The sequence below is a fragment of the Herpailurus yagouaroundi genome, unplaced genomic scaffold, assembly GCF_014898765.1.
Source record: "Herpailurus yagouaroundi ecotype Mexico unplaced genomic scaffold, PumYag 206, whole genome shotgun sequence".
Lineage (NCBI taxonomy): Eukaryota > Metazoa > Chordata > Mammalia > Carnivora > Felidae > Herpailurus > Herpailurus yagouaroundi.
This window is the reverse complement of record NW_024412437.1, coordinates 1,774,339-1,790,462: the sequence shown is the minus strand read 5'-3', so window position 1 is coordinate 1,790,462 and position 16,124 is coordinate 1,774,339. Positions and strand designations below refer to the sequence as shown.

The window sequence follows — 16,124 nt, the reverse complement described above, 5'->3', positions numbered from 1 at the left end:
TTTTTTTTTTTTTTTTTTTTTTTTTTTTTAAGAGAGAGAGAGAAAGCATGGGAGGGACACAGAGAGAGAATCTTTTTTTTTTTTCAACATTTATTTATTTTTGGGACAGAGAGAGACAGAGAACGGGGGAGGGGCAGAGAGAGAGGGAGACACAGAATTGGAAACAGGCTCCAGGCTCTGAGCCATCAGCCCAGAGCCCGACGGGGGGCTCGAACTCACGGAGCGCGAGATCGTGACCTGGCTGAAGTCGGACGCTTAACCGACTGCGCCACCCAGGCGCCCCACAGAGAGAGAATCTTAATCAGGCTCCATGCCGAGTGGAGCCCCGGGGGAGACTCGATCTAATGACTGTGAGATCATGAGCTGAAATCAAGAGTCCGATGTTTAACCAACTGAGCCAACCAAGGCGCCCCACAATTACTCTTTTTTAACGATGTGGCAATGGGGAGAGAATGGTCCATGCCTAAAAATAGCAAAAGCATTTAAAACCTGTCACCAGTCAGGATCCCACCTGACAAAACTATTATCTGATGACAGGATTGGATGTACCCAAATAGGCCAAAGGAATAGTGTTTGATCATGAAAAATAGTAATTTATTTTAGGTAACCAGTGAGATATTTTTAAGTATCAGTCAAATTTGCTTTTTCTTCATGTAAATCAGCTTCATAAAAAGCATCTTACTCTGAGATGTAGCTTGTAGCTTTAAATGTCATCTTCTGATGAGCTCAGAATAGATAGATCCAGTTTTACAATCATTACAGGCTTCTGAAATATAAAAGAGAAAATAATTCAGCAAAACTAATGTATATATCCATAGAGTCTCTAAAAACCAACCACCACCACCCCTCAAAAAAAAAAAAAAATCTCATTTTAGTAGCTGGGTGGATTGACAGAACCAAGAATTAACTGGGTTTTTTTCCTGGACTGTATACAAACAATTTATTCTTTAAAATGGTTTAGGAGTACCCTGGTATCCTCCTCTCTGAGTTTTTTATACGTCACTATGTCACATCCTTCCCTCTTCCCTACCCACCCGTCTCCCGATGTCATTTGTTAGGACCTGTGGTATTGGTTGCTACTGGTACCCTGGGTGTGCACGTTGCCCCCATCTACCCTGTCCTTGGGCTTCTAAAGCCCCAGAGTATGGTGGCCTCACAGGAACCGCGGTCTCATTTTGTTAGCATCTCTTATCCCAAACTGTGGCTCACCACGACCTCCAGGTGCCACCTCCTGGAACATGGGGGTAGCATAATGTATCTCCTGGGAGTGTCCAGTTCCTGGGCAAAAGACAGGGAACAGAGTTACTAGGCCTGTCATCCGAATCTCTGATCACCATTTCGAGGGCAGGGTTTAGCCAGCTGCCCTCGAAATGGTGTGCAGCCTCTGGACTTTTCCCAGAGAGCACTCACCATCTTGGGCTGTGCGAACACACTGCCTTGGTTCCAAGCCTGGCACAGAGTCTATGGGAACGAGATAAATTGGGAGTCAGTGGTGTTTGCATAGTACAGAGCAGGTAATTTGCTTAGCGCCATGCCTGGGGACAAGGCCAGCCCTCAGTCAGTTGGCCGGGTTTATTCTCATCCTTACCAAGGCCCTGCCCTGGGTCTATTTACCATAAAGCAGCGTATGATACCTGCATTAAGAGGGGGTCATAAGAGGCTCTGGAACACCCTGCGAATCATTCCGAATTGACATTAAAATATCTCCACGATACGTTGTGAAGTGAAAAAAATCAAGGCGTAGGATGACATGGCTATGACCTGCTACCAGATGCATAGAGTATCTGTGGAAGGATTTTAAAAACTGACGGTTAAACCAGCAGGGTGGAACTGGACGTCATGGGTCGGAGGGAGCCCTTGTATTCTATAACTTTTCTTCATTTTTTTTTTTTTTTGTACCTGTGTGTCTGTACAACCTTAAAAAAATTTTTAAAAGATGAAACCTGAAACCAACCAACCAAACCAATCAAAATGCCCAACAAAGTTCTCTTACCTGCTTGAGTTTCACAGACATTTGCATATATTCCAATTTCCATGGGTGTATTTCCATAGTCTCTGGGTGCCTGATCTCTCATAGCTTTTCCTACATAAATTGGTACAGAAACATTAAACCAATTCAGCCACATTTTTCTCATTTCCTCTGCCAAGGAGCCGAATCCCCCAAAGTTCTGAAACAAAGAATGACCCTGCTCCAATGGCCTACACTGTCATCCATTGAAGGAAAACCATGGGCTCAGCGAGGAATCCATATCACCCGCTTCTCCAAGCCAGAAGCCCTTCTGATTTATTTATTTATTTCTCCAAGGAACATCCTTTGCCCATCAGATTATGCAGATTGCATTTGGGTTGGCCAGAGACACATTTTCTTTCCTTTGCTGAAAAAGAACAGTCTGTAAAAAGCTTTGTAATATCTGCAAGAGACAGTAAATTACCCAGCCGAGTTCTATTGAATCCTGGCCAGTAATCAAGAATGCTAATTCCACTTTTGCAAGACCCTGGGCTTTTTGTAAGAAGGGAAGACAGGTTGTAAAAAGGTATAAGATGTATACATTTTGACATCTAGTTTCAAGTTTTGTGTCAACTGAGTCCCTGACTTCTCTGACTTAAAACTCTCTAGAGGAGGCACAGGGGGAGGCACAGGTGGCTAACATGCATCACTTAGGTCTCTCCCTAGCTGTGACAGTATCTCCCCATTCTACAGGTCAGAACACTGAGGCTCCAGCAAGTGAAGGAGCCTGCCCAATGCCCCTCGGCTCACTGGTACGGAGACATCCTGTTTTTTTTGTGCAAATCTTGATATTCCTCCATACTTGTGGGCCAAGTGAAAAGGCCAAATTTCAAAATCTTAAGTAGAGGTGGTCCTGAGAGGTGACTGGCGAAAAGCAGTGCCTGGGGCTTGATGCAGCACCTGAGGTGAGGCAGAGGCATGTTGCTCGAGTTCATCTTCAATTACGGAGCTTCCTCGGAGGGGCAGGGCCAGCAAGGAGGTGGACAATTACAAGGCAAAGCTCTTGCCTTTGCGGAGCTGGCGGTCGGGACCCACCACCTCATTTGCAGGGCCCAGTGCAATGCGAACATGCGGGGCCTTTTGTTAAAAAATTATTAAGATTTGTGTGCCCATGTTTACAGCAGCATTACTCACAATAGCCCAAAGGCAGAAGCAACCCAAGGCCCCACTGACAGACGAATGGACAAATTTAGCGGATATATGTATTTGTATCTATGTATGTATCTGTGATGGAATATTCTTCAGCTTTAGAAATGAAGGAAATTTCTGACACATGCCCAACATGGATGAATCTTGAGGACATTACGCTGAGTGAAATAAGCCTGTTACCAAAGGAGAGACACCCTAGGATTCCCTTAGATGAGGTCCCCAGAGTAGTCAACTTCATAGAGGAAGAAAGGAGAATGCTGGTTGTCAGGGGCTGGGGTGAGGGGAGCTGAATGGGGAGGGTTTAACGGGGACAGGATTTCAGTGTTGCAAGATGAGAAAAGTTCCGTGCACGGATGGTGGTGATGGTTGTGGAGCAGTAGCAGTGTCCTTATACTGAACTGTATACTGAACAGTGGTTAAGATGGTAATGTTTATTGGTTTTTTACATGTATTTTACAATTTTTTTTAATTTTTTTAATGCTTATTCATTTTTGAGAGAGAGAGAGAGAGAGGGAGGGAGGGAGGGGCAGAGAGAGGGGGACAGAGGATCAGAAGCGGGCTCTCAGCTGACAGCAGCGAGCCCAGTGCGGGGCTTGAACTCACCAGCTGCGAGATCCTGACCTGGGCCGAAGTTGGATGCTCAACCGACTGAGCCATGCAGGCGCCCCCTTCGTCGTATCCCATTTTTAATTTTCCTCTCCCTTCCTCTTCACCTTCTCTCCTGTTCTCTGCATCCAACGCCCACGGAAAACCGTGAAAAGCTGCCAAAAGCACTTACCTGCTCTGTACTTTGGTAGTATCCAAAATGTCAGAATTGGGATTATTACCATTAGCACCAGCAATAATCCCAGAAGCAGTAGCTGCAGACAGAAAGGACAGCTGCCTCCACCTGGAAGAAGATAGCGGTTCATTGGTTACCGCACAGCTTTCTTTTCCAATGACATTGAACTGTAGAGTGTTCTGGAAAGGGCAGTTTACAACCGTCTCCTAAATTAACTAATTTAATTGCCTCAGACCACTATGGACACTTGCAACTCTTGAGAGGTAACTTGTTAGTCAGTGAAGTTCTTAAAGTCACAACCAAATACATCTTCCACAAGGGGTCGCACAAAGGAAGAGAAAAAACAGCACAGCCTTGAACCAGATTCCTGGCAACACTGTTAGAGTCATAAGGCTCAGAACAGCCTGGCCACTTATTGGGCAAAGCCCTTAGTCATGTTGGCATGATTTATGTCACCTAAACAGCTACCATTCGTTATTAACTACACGCCAGATGCCGTGTTAAGCACTTTGCGTGCATTGCCTTATTTATCTCATTGATATCACTCCCATTGTACAAATGAGTAAGGCTCAGAGAGGACTTTCCTACAGTCACACAGCTAGTACATGGAAGGGCTGTGGTTTGTAGGCAAAAGCAGGACTCTGGAGCCTGAGTCCAACAGGCTGCCTCATCTGTTAGAACTTACCAAAGAGCAGGGTGTGGGCTCTGTTCTTCTGTGGATGAGGCTAGGTGAAGTGTTCAATGCCCAAGTGTGCCTACTGCCCTAGCTAACCTCATTTTTGTTCTACCCTCCTCCTACCTTGACAAGTGTCCCTTCATAAGGACCTGGAAAGCCAGGTTTGAATCTAGAATTCTCAGACTCTTCAGACTTCTGTGCCAGAATATGGCGGCATGAAGAGAGTCAGCCCTAGCCCCAGGCCCAGCCCAGCTTTCCACTCAAGCTCTGATGTGCACCCCAAGGGGCCTCACCTGCACATGGATCCTCTAGCCTGCATGTCCAAATGCTGTCCACACCCCCCACAAGCAGCCCCCTACACTTGAGTCTAGGGATGCTCCTATCCTTCCTTACCCTGGTACAATCTTGGGAGGATGAGCTGGGAACAAGACTTGTGTAGGTCCTGGAAGGAGGGTTCTGATGTGACTGGGTAGGGAATTCAGGTGCAGGTACCCAGAATACGGTTTAGGAAAGTGGAGATACAGGGTCCAGGTGGGCACATTCTCATGTTCCCCTGGGCCCCTCAGCCTGTGGGAAGATACATGGCCAAGAAGCACCAAAGCAGTGCCTTCCAAAACACAGGACTGGGACAGGGGCCCTTCTCACCACAAGGGTGGTCCCCCAGAAGTCTAGACTCACCAAGCATTAGTAGTGGGCAAGAAACAGCCAAACGGGAGGGCACAGACATTAGAAGTCAATGAAAAAGCAGAAGAAAATCAAGACTGGGCTCCAAGCCCAAGAAAGATGCAAATTCTAATGTGCTAGCTTAGAACCTAGGCAGTGGGAGATCAAGGCAGGAAGCAGGGTCAAGTCAGGAAATCTCACTGCAAGGTTTCTTCCTGACCTAGCTTCTAGGCTTTTTGTCTTCTTTTGAATGGCAGAAAGAAACCCCATCAGAATTTGTGTGGAACCTTCCAAAGGAAAGGCCTTTGCATACAGCCAAAGTGGGAAGTGCGTGGGCAGGGGAGAGGCTGGCTGCAGTTTTTGGAAGCAAATCCAGAGCCTGTCGAAAGAGTTCAGGTAGCCCTTACCTGTCGAGGGATTGATGAAGACTGGTTGACTGTATTTTGCATGGTCAGGCAATTTGTTTTCAGCTTTGCACCTATACTCTTCCCTTCCACCAGTGCTTTTCTTGGTTAAGTTGAATTCAGCGGGCTCCCTTACGTACTTGGAAATGGCTGGTGATATGGCAGTATCTTTTTCAAAGAAAGTATAATTGATGGGCAGAGAGCCGTTGAATGAGATGCAATGCAGTATTATATGTCGGTCTGTTTCTATTTTAATGACGTTAACGTTCAGCACTGGTGTAATCACTGGGTCTAGGCAAATGAAAGTATGTGTTAAAGGGATGAGCAGAATGGATTCACCCACTCAGTCCACCAGCATGGATTGAACCTCTATTCCTGACTGTGGACGCAAAGATAATGACACCCTTCTTGAGAAGCCAAGGAGCTTGCAGCCCAGTGGGAAAGACCAATGGTATATGGTTAGCTCCACTCAGTGTGGCACAAGCTGGGTGCTGAGAACACCAGAGGGTGGAGGGTGTCTCTTACTTTGAGGAATCAAAGCACAAACTTGCCTTTCAGCAGAATTCTCCATCTGTTTATTGTTGACAAGTGTAATTCTGTCAAAGATCTAGTTCCCAGTATGAAGTTGAGAGGCGCTCTTAGTCCCAGTCTTTATAAGGCTACATTGTTTTTTTTTTAATCAAAGAAATCTAAAAATATAATCTTTTCTAACTGTATTTTTATTTATAGAATTCAGCTGAATGATTATCTTCTACTTCCTCCCACAAGCAGGAAGTAACTCTGATAGATTCAAGAGAACTTTTCAACAGGAAGTGTGTGGGTCTGCTTAACTCTGTCAGGGAAAACCCTGTGGTGTGGGTATTTTGTGGGAGAATCCAGCTATATTATTTATTTAATAATTCAGTAATAAAGCAGTATTATAGGAAAGGAAGGATAATTGTTGAGTATCCATCATGTACCAGGCTTGCTATTCACATTACCTCATTTCACTTTGTAACAACAGTACTACAAGGAGGATAATATCATGCCCATTCCGCAGATGAACCAACTGTGATTCAGAGAGGTAAGAAACTCACACAGCTAGTAAACCAGCAGATCCAGGGCCAACTCTCAAACAGATTTTTTTTTTTTAAACAATATCAGTTTGGCACAGAAACAATGAAATACAAGGACCCAAGTATAAGTAAAATCAAGGAAAATGATTTAGTCTCCTTGCTCCACCCCTCCCTTGAGCAGAATCCCTGAAGCAACATCCTTGACAAGGCAGCACCTGGTTGGTGATGGTGGTCTCAGAGAGCAACTTTGGGAAGAGCACTGATAGGACATTCTTCCAATGGAACTGAAATTATACCTATCTGTGGGACAGAAGCTCAGGAAATGAAGACTTGGGGTTTTTTTAATCAGCTGATTTAAGGCTTCAGCCATCAAGTTCATAAACCATCTAAAACTGGGCTTATTCCTTACAGGAGTGTAGGTCCCCGTTATTCAAATGGAAGAAACCCACACTAATAGTGGGTCTTGACATCTTTTCTCACACTGAATCTCAGTGATTTGAAGGACAATCCTATGTTTTCTCTGCCAAGTAAGTGCCTACTCTCCTCACCCCATGCTGCCCACAAAAGACTGAGATTCCCACCCAGAGTTAAAACCCATGTTAAATGGTATTTTACCATTTAACCCATTTTAATGATTGAGGGCTGGAGATATAGCAAAGGCGCATCTAAAGGGAATATGCAAAGTTGCACGGGAAGCCAGGGGTGCACAGGTTCCCCGACGCTCACCCCATTGCTCTTTCTGCAGTACAAGGCGGCTCAGTCCAGCCTGGTGGCCTAGATGGACTATTATCAGCGGAGGGCCTGCCCTCACGTCATGTACCACATCCTAAGACCATGTTTGTAAGGATTTGCCCCTTCTTCACTCTTCTTCTACAGTATGGCTTCTGTTCATTTTGGGTTCAAAACTGTCCTAAAATGGTTGGTTTTAACCGGGACCTCCTAAAAGCCTTATGCAGAGATTTGCATCTGTAATCTCATGAATATGTCTCAGGAAAAGTACCCATCACTATCATTCGATTGTTAAGACAGCTATAACCTAAAATGCTAAGAACCCTTGCACTAGAGCAATGGCGCTCAGTAGAACTTTCTGTAATGATGGAAACGTTCTGTCTGCACGAACAAGGCAGCCACCGGCCGGCTGTGGCTATTGAATACACTAAGGAATTGAGCTTTTTGCTTCATTTAGTTTTAATTAATTTGGATGTAAATGTAAATAACCACACGTGGCTAGTGGCTACTATGCTAGAGAGTACAGACCTAGAGAATCACTCAAAGATTCGATCAGTGAGTCAGAGCTCTTATGTTTAGAAGCCTCCAGGTTCCATGCCCACATATTACCTGGAAACCCTCTCTCCCTCTCTCAGAAGTCCTTTATCAAGGTCACCTTTATAAATGAGACCATTAATGCTAGGTTGTGAGAGGCTTGGGTGGGAAGATGAGAGAGAAAAATATAGCAGTAATAAGATGTGGTTGGGCAGGAAGAGTGCTGGCTGGTGGGATGCCTGCTGGGTGGTCACTGCAAAGGGAAGAAGTTGGAAAAGACCTGGGGCTTTGAAGACCCTTGCCGCAGGGTCCAATACTGATTCTAAGTCTTCTTGCACCTTCAGAGAAAAAGTAGTTTTTGCCTACGTGATGGGAATCCTAGAATAAAGCATCTAGAAAAGATCTCAACAATTTCCCAAATTGTTCGCATAAGGCTTTTTGTCTAAGGCAATCAGGCTATCATTATTTGAAATAGCAACGAGTCTTTGGAAGAGGTATGCCGGATTGCCACGATGTCATTCCCCAAATACCAGCCGTGGCGGTTGGCCACCATGCCTGCTATCTTCCACCCAGCCGAATACGACAGGCACATCTGTGGAAGCCCAGAAGGCGCAAACTGAGTGGTTGGTCATAAGACACTAACCTGGGGCGCCTGGGTGGCTCAGTCACTAAGCTCCCGCCTCTTGATCTCGCCTCAGGTCATGATCTCACTGTTTGGGAGATTGAGCCCTGCGTTGGGCTCAGCGCTGACATTGCAGAGCCTGCTTGGGATTCTCTCCCTCTCACCTTGCCCCTCCCCAACTCGCACCCTTGCATGCACGCTCTTTCTCTCTCTTAAAATAAATAACTAAACGTTTAAAAAAAAAAAAAAAAAGATCCCAACCTAAATGGGAGTACTTGCTTCAGTACAATGATCTCAGCTGCAGAGGGCTCACCAAAGATCCTGCCTTAATTCATTGGGCCCTATGCAAGATCAGCAAATATCTGTCCCAGTCCCAAGACCTCACTCTTAGGAGCTCTGTTAGGAATTGGGTCCCCCTTCTTCTGGTATTATGTTTTCAAAACTGACAGAAATAGGAAAGAAAAACTTACCTAGGAAGGAAAATTGGATCGACCATTTAACATTTCATATTAAGTCTGGCAACGATGACCCTATGTATTATAATAGCTTAAAGAAGTCTATTAATCATTAAAAAAAAAAGTCTTCGGAAGAGCAAGCAAAATGGAATTAATAAGAATAAAGATCTCAGTGACATACTTTCCAAGCCCTTGAGTGAGTATTCACAGGAGAGCAGAGAGCCCATTCTAGGACAGGAAAGTATCCCACAAATCACAGGGCCCCCCCAGGGATGAGTCTCTACTTACCAACAAAGGTGAAGTTGAACTCATGACTGTATTTGATAACTGAACAGTTAGAAACTTGGACTTTGCATTTGTAGGGACCCAAATCATGGGCTTCTGAGACGCTTAGGTTAAAAATCATGGGTTCGCCTTTGCCTTCCTGGGTTCTCAGGTGCTTCTCATGCCGAAACAAAAGATAGGTGATCTGTAGTGATGGGTTCTGGCTGGAACAAATTAAAGACACATTTTGACCCCTCGTGACTGCATTTGTTTTTGAGTTCAAACTTGGAGAAAGGAGTTCTGGAAAACAGAGTAACACAAGAAAAAAGTCTTTGTTAATGTCGCTTAATAACTAAGTGGTAATCTGGCCACAGTTTGTGGGTCAAGGGGTAGAGACGCTCGTTCCTGGAGAACTTTCTTGTCAGCACAGCCAGGCTGACCAGTGTGTGAGGAAAGCCTCAGCACCTACAGAGGCTCCTTCCAGTGACGGATGGGTGGCCTTGACCAGCTCTTCCGTGCTTGCTAGCTCTTCTGCTGGTGAGAGCTTGAAGTGGACACTCTAATTTTTCCTTCTTTCTTTTTTTAAATTTAAATCCTAGTGAGGGGGCGCCTGGGTGGCTCAGTCGGTTAAGCATCCGACTCTTGGTTTTTGGCTCAGGTCACGATCCCGCGGTTTCGTGAGTTCGAGCCTCACATTGGGCTCCAAGCTGACAATGAGGAGCCTGCTTGGGATTCTCTGTCTCCCTCTCTGTCTCTGCCCCTCCCCCACTCGCACTATCTCTGCCTCTCTCGAAATAAATAAATTTAAAAAAATTTCATTCCAGTTACTTAACGCACAGTATGATATTAGTTGCAGGTGTACAGTGTGATAAAAGACACTCCCTTAAGACTGGCTGTGCTGACTTAGAGATATTAAAATTCCGGGGCGCCTGGGTGGTTCGGTCAGTTAAGAGTCTGTACTCGTGATTTCAGCTCAAGTCATGATCTAACGGTTGGTAAGACCTAGCCCCTGTGCTGACAGCACAGACCCTGCTTGGGATTCTGTGACTCCCTCTCTCTCTGCCCCTCCTCCACTCTCCCTCTGTCTCTTTCTCTCTCTCTCTCTCTCTCTCTCACTCTCACTCTCTCTCTCTCAAAAATAAATAAACATGAAAAAAATTTTTTGAAATAAATATTAAAATTCTAGGTTCTCTGACCAAACATTATGTCTGGTGACCTTTTTGGACCACTATTTCTTTTAAATTTCTTATTTTGAAAAAAAATTATTGAAAAATTTTTTTAATATTTATTCATTTTTGAGAGAGGGAGAGAGACACAGAGAGAGAGAGACATAGAGAGAGAGAGACAGACAGAGGGCAAGCAGGGGAGAGGCAGAGAGAGAGGGAGACACAGAAACTGAAGCAGGCTCCAGGCTCTGAGCTGTCAGCACACAGCCCGATGCGGGGCTCAAACCCGTGGACTGTGAGATCATGGCCTCAGCCAAAGTTGGGTGCTTAATCAAGTAAGCCACCCAGGCGCCCCGGGAAAAAAAATTATTATTTCAGAAAAATTTTAATACAACAGTAGAGAAGAGTATGTAATGATCCCCCAGGGGCCTACCACCCATTTTCAACAAGTATCAACTCGTAGTCACAACTGCTTCATCCGCCTCCCATCCCATTCAATTATTTTTATTTTTATTTTTATTGTTTTGTTTTTTGATGGGGGGGGAGTGGCATGTGAGTGGGGAAGGGCAGAGAGAGAATCATAAGCAGGCTCCACACCCAGCACAGAGCCCAACTCCGGGCTTGATCTCACAACCATAGGATCATGACTTGAGCCGAAATCAAGAGTCAGACACTTAACCGACCAAGCCACCCAGGAAACCTCCCCTTCCATTATTTTAAAACAAGTCCAAGACCACATATTATTTCCTCCATAAATTTCAGTATTGAGAATAAAAACAGCCCTTGACAAGTGAGAACCGGCCTGGCTAGGAAGTGACCCACCGCTAAGAACACCAATACCAGACAAAGACCCTGTGACCATGTTGGATTGAGACAAACACAAGATAATTTCACGATCATCTCCGAACGCAGATAAAGACGTGAGCATCGTCCAAACCATAAAAATGGCCAAACATCCCCCTGAACTGGCTGATATGAGTGACTACTGAATCTTCATCAGCCCTGACTCTGCCTTGCTCCGTTCTTCCTGTCTTTTAGATCGTAATTATTGAGATGGCCAACCATATCACTATCCTCACTCCCTGAAAGAATCCAATCCAGAGGAAAGCCTGCTGCTTTGGATCTCCCTCCAAAATCACCTAACATAAGTCCAAATCTTATCATAAGATTCTAACACCTTCTTGCTGAGACATCCCATGGCTCCCATGGGACACACTTGCTGTCACTTCCAAGAGTCAATACACCCAGCTTTGTTCAACTACACATGTGTCCTTGGTGATCTTTGCCTGGAGGACAGTGATAGTTTGTATCTCTAAAAGGTAAAGATTCTTTTTTGTAAAAATACCATTATCACACCCAAAAATTAACATTGTTTTTGAAATGTTGTATCAAACATCTAGTTAGTATTCAAATTTTCCTGTCTCCTGGTGGGGTTTTTTTTTGTTTTTGTTTTTGTGTTTGTGTTTGTGTTTTGTTTTTTTAGGATCCAAAACGGTGCATTGTAATTAGTTGATATGTTTCTTACATCTTATTTTTATTTTTATTTATTTATTTTAAAAATTTTAATGTTTATTTATTTTCGAGAGAGAGAAACGGAGAGTGAGCAGGGGAGGGGCAGAGAGAGAGAGGGAGACACAGGCTCTGAGCCGTCAGCACAGAATCCGACAAGGGGCTCAAACTCACAAACTGTGAGATCATGACCTGAGCCGAAGTAGAGGCTTAACCGACTGAGCCCACCCAGGTCCCTCCCTGCTTTTTTTTTAATTAAAAAAATTTTTTTTAATGTCTATTTATTTTTGAGAGAGAGAGAGTGAGGGGGAGACACAGACTCTGACACAGGCTCCAGGCTCTGAGCTGTCAGCACAGAGCCCGACACGGGGCTCAAACCCACGAACTGTGAGATCATGACCTGAGCTGAAGTTGGACACTTAACCAACTAAGCCACCCAGGTGCCCCTATTTCTTATGTCTTTTTAAATCTGTAGATGTTTCCATCTTTTTCTTTCCCTTGCAACTTATTTGTGGAAGATGGTAAGCTCTTTGTTCGATAGTGTTTTCCATGGTCTGGATTTTGTTGATCACATTCCCATGGTATCCTTAACCTTGGTCCTCTGTCCCTTGTCCCCTCAATTTAATGAAATTCAGATTAGCTTTTTTTTCTTTTAAGTTTTATTTATTTAAGTAATCTTTACACCCAATGTGGGCTTGAACTCATGACCTCAAGATCATGAGGCTCATGCTTTTCCTATTAAGCCAGCTAGGTGCCCCCCAGATTAGTTTTTATTTAGCAAGAATGCATGAGGATAGTGTGCACTCCTTCGATTACGAGGCACATAATGTCTGGTCATCTCTCTTTTTGTTTCTTAGTCGGCTTTGACAATAATCACTTGGAAGCATTATTTCATTAGAGGTTGCAAAATGGTGATATACTAATTCATTCCTTTTCCATTTATTATCTGAAATAATTCTATAAAGAGAAACTTGCCCCCATCAACTATGGTTATATGGAGATACGGTTTGCATTGAAAAAGCAGGATAAATGCTTGATTCTCTTCCTTTATTGACTGGTTCTGAAAATAATGAGTTGGTTTCCTAGCATCTTGTAACAGGATATTTTTCTTTCACTGTTGTTATTTGTTTGTTTAAGAATCATTATGAACTTGGGGCACCTGGGTGGCTCAGTCAGTTAAGCATCCAACTTCAGCTCAGGTCATGATCTCATGGTTTGTGAGTTCAAGTCCCGCGTCGGGCTCTGTGCTGACAGCTCAGAGCCTGGAGCCTGCTTCGGATTCTGTGTCTCCCTCTCTCTCTGTCCCTCCCATGCTCATGCTCTGTCTCTCTCTGTGTCTCAATAATAAATAAATGTTAAAATTTTTTTAAGAAAAGAATCATTATGAACTCATAGTTTACATATTTGATGTATTTCAATCCATTGCAATTATTATTTTTATTGTCCCATTTTTTGGCCATGAGAAGCATCTCTATACCAGCTCCTGAGTCCTTTTTTGTTTTGTTTTTTGTTTGTTTGTTTGTTTGTTTGTTTGTTTTTAAGTAAGCTCTATATTCAATATGGGGCACAACATGGGGCTCAAACTCATGACCCCAAGATCAAAAGTCACATGCTCTACCAGCCAGGAGCCCCTCATGAGTCCTTTGACACTAGCTAGTAGTCTTTGATAGCTTGTATATTTGTATTTTATTATTTTAAAATGCCAAGGAAAAAAATAACCCTCATCAGAAAATCTAATGTAAAAGAATAAAATTATTAAGGAATTAAAGAAATATTAGAAAATGTTTTTGTATCACCTGAGAAGAAAAGCTCTTCCAAATAAGACACAAAAATTGGAGCCACAGAGAAAAGACTGAAAAATCGACTCCCCTAAAACTTAAAGCTTTTCTATGGCAAAATTAAGACAAGTGACAATCTAAAAGGAAATACTTAACATATAAATGAAAGCAAGGGATTTTTCATGTATATATATTTTCATGTATGTAGGTAGATAAATAGATAGATAGATAGATAGATAGATAGATAGATAGATAGATATAGATAGATATGTCAATGGCAACTGAATAAGAAAAAGACAAATAAATGGACAAATAATATGAATAGGTAATTTCCAGAAGAATGAATGCAAAAGGCCATTAAATAATGGTAGGGCCACGGGACAGTTTGGGTAGAGGAGGAGTTTAGGCCCCTCAAAAATGTCATCAAGCTCCCTTCCCCTTTTTGATCTGGACAACTGACATTTTCTCAGTTTCTGTAAGCTCAGCTTCAAGATAAAGCCTCTCCTCTCCTTCCAACCAGACAGCTGTCCCTAAATTTCCTTTCCATAGAACTTCTGGAGCTTTCATGACCAATAAACATGAAGCAGATGCTCTGGCTCACAAGTGATGAGGTCAAAACAGCACTGAGATATTGTTTTTTACTCATCGGATTGGCACAAATTTAAAACAGATTGTGTCCACTGTTGGAGAAGGCTGGGACACACACCCTGTGACTGGGTACCCGGTCTGCGTGTTGAGAGGGCAACTTAACAATTCAAATGTACATGCCCTTTGACCTGGCGATTTCACCTCCAGGATTTTATCCTCCAGAGATGCTCTCCCCCTCTCCTGTGTCCACAAAGGATGTTTTGTATGAGGATTTTCATTGCAGCATTGTTTACATTACAAAGAAAAAAATGGATAAATCAGTAAGAGGGGTGGTTACATGAACTATGGCTGAGTCACATTATGAAATGCCAAGCAGCCGTTGAAAAAAGAGAGGTGAGTCTACATCTACTGCTTACAAGGATTTCTGTGATGTATTGTCATCTAAAAATAGGACTGGGCCCCTGGGTGGTTCAGTTAAGCATCAAGACTCTCGATTTCAGCTCGGGTCATGATCTTGAGGGTCGTGAGTTTGAGTCCCACATGGGGTTCCGCGCTGACAGTGGAGAGCCTGCTTTGCGATTCTCTCTCTCCCTCTCTCTCTGCCCCTCCCCTGCTCTCTCTCTCTCAAGTAAATAAATAAACTTTAAAATAAATTAAAAAGGACACGTCACAGAAGAGTTTGTTTCCTATGGTACCGAATAGAGAATGACCGTTGATAAGTGCTTGCTTCTGGAAATGGAGAATTGGAGAGCACAACAGCACTTTCATATTTCATCTAGTCACAGCAGCATGGGCTGGCATTTACTGACAGCTTACCATATACCAAGTTCTGTGCTAAGGGACATGGCTTGTCTCACCGAGTCCTCGTAAGAACCCTCCCAGGTAGGTGATGTTATTATCCTCACATCACAGAGGAAAGAGATTAAGTGTCGGGTGGTTACATCAGACACCCAGCCTCCCTGCTGGAAAACGGTAGAAACCGGGGTTAGGACCACAAGCCTGGCTGGTCTAGTTCCATGATGATAAACCACCTCCCAATATATATTTTTATTTTGTTGCTTGAATTATTTTACAATGATTATGTGTTGATTTTCTAAATTAAAAAAAAAAAACCAATAACAACAGAGAAAGAAAGAAACATTTCAGCGTAAAAGCAATCTCAACATTTAATCTCTGAACCTCAGCAAAGAGCCTTCAACTCCCTCCCTCCCAGCATTTCCTTTTAAACTGTAGGTAACAGAAAAGACTTGACTTTGGTTGTTCGTCTAAAAGCAAAGAAAGACTTATTCGTGAATGGTCGTGCTGAAAGCTGACCATCTCCACGTGTCGGTGAAAAGAGTTTTGGTAAAAGAGAGAAGGAAGTAAATGAAACTTACTGTTCCTCCATTCACAATCCAGGGCAGCTCTTTGAACTGAGAGAGAGAAAAGGAACATGAGAAAACTCTTTTTCCACATCACGTTTTGGTTTGGAGACACAAGCTTCAAAATAGCAAATGAGCCATACATGCGAGAGAAGAAAAAAATGCCCTAAAAGAACAGTTTCTTGAAACAGCTCCAGAAGAAATTAGGGAGGAGGACACAGGAGGCATGATGACCCCATACTGGTGAGTCATTTAGGGAACTTCCTCTTTTTTGACAACGTAAAAGTAATTGGAGGTGCCTAGACAAGTTTGAAACAAAATATGATTGGTTGGTTTGACCGACCTGTGTTCCCCCAATGAGTTCTTGCACGAAGAGACTGGT

The 16,124-nt window shown here is 43.5% G+C and overlaps 1 protein-coding gene across 3 annotated transcripts in view; it reads right to left on the bottom strand.

Annotated features, from left to right (window-relative positions):
- The window catches only part of MILR1 (mast cell immunoglobulin like receptor 1), a 21,891-nt gene extending 6,001 nt beyond the window's left edge, over positions 1-15,890 (bottom strand). Inside the window, exons 1-8 of one of the 3 annotated variants that reach the window (XM_040452134.1) lie at positions 15,758-15,890; positions 9,365-9,640; positions 5,685-5,972; positions 3,936-4,046; positions 1,994-2,083; positions 1,411-1,461; positions 1,210-1,278; positions 683-766 (exon numbers count right to left, since the gene is read on the bottom strand). In XM_040452134.1, coding sequence (XP_040308068.1) covers positions 711-766; positions 1,210-1,278; positions 1,411-1,461; positions 1,994-2,083; positions 3,936-4,046; positions 5,685-5,972; positions 9,365-9,640; positions 15,758-15,887 — 1,071 coding nt within the window. In that variant the 5' untranslated portion in view covers positions 15,888-15,890 and the 3' untranslated portion in view covers positions 683-710. Of the gene's footprint in view, positions 1-567; positions 767-1,209; positions 1,279-1,410; positions 1,462-1,993; positions 2,084-3,935; positions 4,047-5,684; positions 5,973-9,364; positions 9,641-15,757 lie in introns of those variants that run through there. The other 2 variants (XM_040452136.1, XM_040452135.1) reach the window with 2 other exon arrangements.
- Positions 15,891-16,124: the final 234 nt, after the last annotated feature.